General features: G+C 36.5%; 2 protein-coding genes across 4 annotated transcripts in view; both read right to left on the bottom strand.

Moving 5' to 3' along the window:
* The window catches only part of LOC107646131 (protein LHY), a gene marked incomplete in the record, with an annotated part of 13,037 nt that overhangs the window by 3,775 nt on the left and 2,605 nt on the right, over nucleotides 1-6,657 (bottom strand). For 2 of the 3 annotated variants that reach the window (XM_021104215.1, XM_016350323.2), the window contains 5 exon segments: nucleotides 2,446-2,507; nucleotides 2,751-2,862; nucleotides 2,982-3,176; nucleotides 3,407-3,432; nucleotides 3,849-3,975. In XM_021104215.1, the coding sequence (XP_020959874.1) occupies nucleotides 2,446-2,507; nucleotides 2,751-2,862; nucleotides 2,982-3,020 (213 nt within the window). 3 annotated transcript variants of the gene reach the window in all.
* LOC110263711 lies at nucleotides 4,791-5,946 on the bottom strand. Its single transcript, XM_021105468.1, has 5 exons — nucleotides 5,836-5,946; nucleotides 5,651-5,666; nucleotides 5,394-5,419; nucleotides 5,011-5,163; nucleotides 4,791-4,849 (listed from the first exon to the last, which is right to left on the bottom strand). The coding sequence occupies exons 1-5, from the start codon at nucleotides 5,918-5,920 to the stop codon at nucleotides 4,791-4,793; spliced, it is 339 nt and encodes a 112-aa protein (XP_020961127.1). The 5' UTR covers nucleotides 5,921-5,946.

The following is a 6,657-nucleotide window of genomic DNA, read 5'->3' as shown; positions in this document are numbered from 1 at the left end:
CCGGAAGGATCCAAAACCCAAAACCCACCCAAACCCAACTCCTTTTTTCAACTTTAAAACCAATATTAATTCACATATTATATGTCCATTACAGTGCCCAAAGTCTCACATCGGGTAATTGGGATACTTGACGTTATATTTAAGGAAAGTGGTTCTCTCTCCTTAATGGCTAGCTTTTTGGGTGTGGTTTCCCACCTTCTTTAGGTACATAACAATGGTATTAGAACCTTGGTTGTCAGCACCATGGAAATTACATATAGGCTGGATTAAGGTGAATACCGAATACGTATAGTGTAATTTCAGCAATTGTAACCCAAATACCTGAGACTGAAGTTATGTCCTAAGCTTTTTCCTTCGCCTAATGCGTACAGTGTAATTTCAGCAACTGTAAGTAATTTAGTAAATGCCATAAAAAAAGAATAAGGGTGTTACTCTATCAGACTGCCAGAGTCCAAATCCTATTGCTTTTAGGTGTGGTTTTTCACTTTCCTTAGGTATTTAACAATGGTATCAGACCCTTGGTTATCGATGCCACAGAAAGGGTTATCTATAGGCTGGATTAAGGTGAATACTGAATACTGATAGCTGGTATCAAAGTGGCTATCGGTAGGTTATTGTCGAATAGAGTGAAGGCCCCCTTCTATTCTCCAAATAGAACCCAGTAAAAGGGTTTGGCATGGTAACTCAATTCAGAACAGTTATTGACTTGTGCTTAACACAGAAATCATAGGTGCATCAGAAAATGTAACCCATACAAATACCTAAGACTGAAGTTATGTCCTGAGCTTTTTCCTTCACCTAAGGAGCACTGTAATTTCAGCAATTGTAAGCAATTTAGTAAAGGCCATAACAAATGAATAAGGGAGTTACTCTATCAGACTATCAGTGTCCAAATCCTTTTACTTTTGTGCATATACATACTATATACAAGTGCGTCTGATATATTCAATGAAGAATAACATTGGAGTTATTGAGTATTCAATAAGAGTTATGAGAAACGATTCCATTTCTCTCTGTGTTGTCTTATCTTGCATTATACTCTAATAGGCACTGATTTTGCAGCTAGATAACAATCCTCTAGACCCTGTCATTCTAGGCATTAAATTATTGTCCTCCTTTACTTCTCTACACAAAGTACAAAGCCTAAATACCCAATACATTATCCTTACACTTGGTCCATATACACACATGATCCGGCTGACTTACATACTAGCTTTGAAAGTGCTGGAATTCCAACCAAACTTGTTGGTTTGCAGGGTCAACTTTCTTAGTTATAAATTAGCATTGTAAATCTCACTTAAGAACCCTACAGCCTTAAAATCCATTAAATTTTCTGAATGAACCTCTAGTAGTCATTAAGTCGTTACTCATTATTAATTTGAACTACATCCATGAAACTTCTATACTTATACGCAATAGCATATTGAAGATTCTTGCACTTGGATTTATTGTATATTACGGCAGCATAGGGAAATTTGGATTTCTTTTGCAAAGATGGTTTACCCTTGAAATGCTTAACCTTAATGTAGAAGGTAGTTAAACTTTCTCTACTTGTTTAGTCAGTAGCGTAATGTGTTCTCCAAAAGCCACTGATTAGAATACCAAAATGGGCCTCCAACACTATGCATAATGTGCAGTGATGTAAATTGGGTCATACTATCCTTACATACACTATGTTTAATTGTTTATGGAGTGGGCATCAACTTCATGACATTTTGTTTTCATTGAAAGTATCACAATTTAACAAATCAATAAGATGAAAAGTTTTTGTAATCAGAGTATTATATTTATTTCATTCTAAGTCAACTTGAACATACACCAAAAAGAAGCTTCCATGTTAAACATAAATAATCTTTTGACATATCTAGAAACATTACTGATACACATAGTTATATCCATTACTTAGTTTCCATCACGTTTTATGTACGATTTTAACCTCCTTTATTATCTAATGTAAATTTCTCAATCTCATTTTGATGTACCATGACTCATCAACCATAATTCAATACCATCCTCACAAGTGCCTTTAGAAAGAGCTAACAACTTTCGCCAATGAGTTATAGCTCAAATGGCATTGTCTCCCCATACTCAATTAAGAGGTTGCGGGTTCGAGTCTCCTATCTTTGGTAAAAAAAAAAAAGAGCTAACAACTTTCTGAACAAAACATTAACATCAAAGAATCACTTTTGCTTTGAATTTCCCTGACAAAGTTGGTCAATTTGTCAGATTTACTTAATTTTCATGTAAGATCTTTCAAGTTCGAAAGCAACAGTTTAGATACAGAATTATTTTATGGCAATGGACAGGAATTGTATTGATTAAAGTGTACTAAATGATGTACCAAACTACTAAATAAATCAATAGCAAGTCAAGAAAAAGCATATATTCATGTAAAAGGATCAATATTTCTAACATATGATCCGAGATGAGAAGGTACCCATTGACCTTTGAAAAGAATTTCTGTGCATGGCTCCTGATTTGCACAGCAGTCTTTGTTCCTATATGCTCTGCACAACAGAATCAAAACACGATAAAAGAAAAACGGGTAGAAGACGGGAGAAAAAAGAGTTTCCAGTTAAGATCTATTTATTTTTCCTAAAAAGAAAGTCAGCAGCTGACATCAATTTCAAAATTTTGAGTCCGGATATATTTCGAGATTAATTGGCAATCTAAACTGAACATATTCATCAGGTGAAATGCCAAAAAACAAAAATTAAAAAATTAGGCGTCGGTTGGGAGTAAAATATTACCTTCTATCCGCTGCCATGCTCGCCCATATAGCTTTAGGGCTTCTAGGAACCGATTATGCTCCTCCTCTGTCCATCGTTCTCTTTGCTTCGTAATTGTATATGGTTTTCTTGTCTGCAATTGCCAGTTATCTCATTAGTTAATGAAACTAAAATCGTTTAATTTCCTTTCAAGAGAAAATCAGAGCTGCATCATGACAAGTTAAAGATTTCCATGTACTGCAATAAACTGACCTTAACAACCACTTCTTCTCCAGAGGAGTATGCATCCATTACAGGACGTGTGCAGCTGACGCTGCTTCAGATCTTCCCTGACAAGGAATGGATAAAAGGAATATCTCCTTTCGTCCTTTGTGACATGGAGCACAGCTAATCCTAAAGCCGTTATGGTGAAAGTAAGCAGTATCTGATAGAAAGAAGAGGTTGCTACTGCAAAATAAACAAAGCGAGAAGAATAGGTAGAGATCCGTCTCTGTTTGGAATCAACAGTTATTCATAAGCATTCCAACTCATAAAGTCATAACACAAACAAGATAATAGATAGAAAGAACTATAAGAAAAAGATTTATCAAATTTTAAGAATCCACCGCGACAGAGAGAGAGAGAGAGAGACGCTTCTCCCAAAGAATAAAAGAAAATTCCTTAATCAGAATCCTCACCAAAACGAACTCCACAGCGCTGAAACCTTCCAAACGTGGAAACAACTATAATTAGTAAATATCTCAGACCACTTCTAGCTTCTGACTTCTTACATCACTTAATTAATACTATCTCTGTCACTACAAAAACTAATTAACAATTTCCATTCTCTTGTTTGGTTACCGAGAAAAACTAATCGCAAAGGAAAGTTCAGCTGTTTGTAGTAGCGAATATTTAACGAGAGACTATCCTAGCAGAAAAGTTCAGCTCAGCGTACCTGATGTATTCGAATCCTGCAATTTATTTTGTGAACATAACCAAAGAGAGGAAAACGAAAAGGCGAAGAATAAATCGATTATCAGTTTCTGGAGATTATATTTTCTCGGAAACCAAACCAAAAAGAGGGGAAAAAGAAATTATAAAGAAAGAAGAAGAGAAAACAGAAAGCAAACAGTAAAGTACCTTGGAACAAAGTCATGGTGACGAAGAAGAAGGAGGAGAAGAAGAAGAAGAAGAGGAGGAGGAGGAGGCTTGGAAGAGCGATCATGCATGAGAATTGAGGGAATTCATCTAACGGTCCCCGGAGGCATCATCAACCATAATTCAATACCATCCTCACAAGTGCCTTTAGAAAGAGCTAACAACTTTCGCCAATGAGTTATAGCTCAAATGGCATTGTCTCCCCATACTCAATTAAGAGGTTGCGGGTTCGAGTCTCCTATCTTTGGTAAAAAAAAAAAAGAGCTAACAACTTTCTGAACAAAACATTAACATCAAAGAATCACTTTTGCTTTGAATTTCCCTGACAAAGTTGGTCAATTTGTCAGATTTACTTAATTTTCATGTAAGATCTTTCAAGTTCGAAAGCAACAGTTTAGATACAGAATTATTTTATGGCAATGGACAGGAATTGTATTGATTAAAGTGTACTAAATGATGTACCAAACTACTAAATAAATCAATAGCAAGTCAAGAAAAAGCATATATTCATGTAAAAGGATCAATATTTCTAACATATGATCCGAGATGAGAAGGTACCCATTGACCTTTGAAAAGAATTTCTGTGCATGGCTCCTGATTTGCACAGCAGTCTTTGTTCCTATATGCTCTGCACAACAGAATCAAAACACGATAAAAGAAAAACGGGTAGAAGACGGGAGAAAAAAGAGTTTCCAGTTAAGATCTATTTATTTTTCCTAAAAAGAAAGTCAGCAGCTGACATCAATTTCAAAATTTTGAGTCCGGATATATTTCGAGATTAATTGGCAATCTAAACTGAACATATTCATCAGGTGAAATGCCAAAAAACAAAAATTAAAAAATTAGGCGTCGGTTGGGAGTAAAATATTACCTTCTATCCGCTGCCATGCTCGCCCATATAGCTTTAGGGCTTCTAGGAACCGATTATGCTCCTCCTCTGTCCATCGTTCTCTTTGCTTCGTAATTGTATATGGTTTTCTTGTCTGCAATTGCCAGTTATCTCATTAGTTAATGAAACTAAAATCGTTTAATTTCCTTTCAAGAGAAAATCAGAGCTGCATCATGACAAGTTAAAGATTTCCATGTACTGCAATAAACTGACCTTAACAACCACTTCTTCTCCAGAGGAGTATGCATCCATTACAGGACGTGTGCAGCTGACGCTGCTTCAGATCTTCCCTGACAAGGAATGGATAAAAGGAATATCTCCTTTCGTCCTTTGTGACATGGAGCACAGCTAATCCTAAAGCCGTTATGGTGAAAGTAAGCAGTATCTGATAGAAAGAAGAGGTTGCTACTGCAAAATAAACAAAGCGAGAAGAATAGGTAGAGATCCGTCTCTGTTTGGAATCAACAGTTATTCATAAGCATTCCAACTCATAAAGTCATAACACAAACAAGATAATAGATAGAAAGAACTATAAGAAAAAGATTTATCAAATTTTAAGAATCCACCGCGACAGAGAGAGAGAGAGAGAGACGCTTCTCCCAAAGAATAAAAGAAAATTCCTTAATCAGAATCCTCACCAAAACGAACTCCACAGCGCTGAAACCTTCCAAACGTGGAAACAACTATAATTAGTAAATATCTCAGACCACTTCTAGCTTCTGACTTCTTACATCACTTAATTAATACTATCTCTGTCACTACAAAAACTAATTAACAATTTCCATTCTCTTGTTTGGTTACCGAGAAAAACTAATCGCAAAGGAAAGTTCAGCTGTTTGTAGTAGCGAATATTTAACGAGAGACTATCCTAGCAGAAAAGTTCAGCTCAGCGTACCTGATGTATTCGAATCCTGCAATTTATTTTGTGAACATAACCAAAGAGAGGAAAACGAAAAGGCGAAGAATAAATCGATTATCAGTTTCTGGAGATTATATTTTCTCGGAAACCAAACCAAAAAGAGGGGAAAAAGAAATTATAAAGAAAGAAGAAGAGAAAACAGAAAGCAAACAGTAAAGTACCTTGGAACAAAGTCATGAAGAAGGAGAAGAAGGAGGAGAAGAAGAAGAAGAAGAGGAGGAGGAGGAGGCTTGGAAGAGCGATCATGCATGAGAATTGAGGGAATTCTCCCCGGAGGCNAACTGTAGGAAGAAGAAGATTAGAAGAAGAGTGTTTGGGAGAGCAAACTCTGCAAGTACAACTACAACAAGCCAGAAGCATCGACACCAAACTCTTCCCGAAGGAGAAGCAATCTCAGCCACTATAATTTCTCTACCATTTTTCATTTTTTCATTTTTATTTTTTAAAAAGGAAGGAGTCGTTTTAATTTGAGGCTGCTAAGGACGCAAGAGGGAAACTCCCATCCATCCTGCCAAGTGGCACTTATTTAGTGGTTGATGCTTCTAACACCCACCGTTGCGCTTTTTCTTATTTTTTATTGCTTCTCTTTTTCAATTTTCTTACCTTTATTTTATTATATTTTGTTGGGTCCTTTTTCTCACCCTCAAATCAAATCTCATCCACAAACTCTACGCCCTGCTTATCAGTCCGTAAAAGCGTCGCCAGTTGTCAGACGTGGGTCCCCATATTGCGTGGCGCCAGTGACCGCTTGCATCCGGTCATCTCCCTATGGATATTGTTGTTTCATGGTGCCATTTTCCGCCAACGTGGCTCCCGCTTTTCGGAGACCGGTACGTGTCTTTCCATTTATAGTTAGTGTAGGACGTTGGATGGGTCCATGGGACACGTGCGCATTCCTAATGAGATCCTGTAACATCCATATGGTTCGAGTGGTGTTTTATTTTTACAATTTTCTTAGTATAATTATTTATTTAATTTAATAT

This window comes from Arachis ipaensis, chromosome B06 (genome assembly GCF_000816755.2).
Source record: "Arachis ipaensis cultivar K30076 chromosome B06, Araip1.1, whole genome shotgun sequence".
Lineage (NCBI taxonomy): Eukaryota > Viridiplantae > Streptophyta > Magnoliopsida > Fabales > Fabaceae > Arachis > Arachis ipaensis.
The sequence above is the reverse complement of the archived record's forward strand: the minus strand, read 5'-3'. Positions and strand labels throughout refer to the sequence as shown.

What these genes read in the sequence shown, in the direction of transcription:
- LOC110263711 (XM_021105468.1), bottom strand. Translation starts at nt 5,920, where the DNA reads ATGATCGCTCTTCCAAGCCTCCTCCTCCTCCTCTTCTTCTTCTTCTTC. An exon ending in GCGCTGTGGAGTTCGTTTTG is followed by an intron (nt 5,164 to 5,393) that starts GTGAGGATTCTG and finishes TTTATTTTGCAG; the next exon opens with TAGCAACCTCTTCTTTCTAT. An exon ending in GCGTCAGCTGCACACGTCCT is followed by an intron (nt 4,850 to 5,010) that starts GTAATGGATGCA and finishes TGGCAATTGCAG; the next exon opens with ACAAGAAAACCATATACAAT.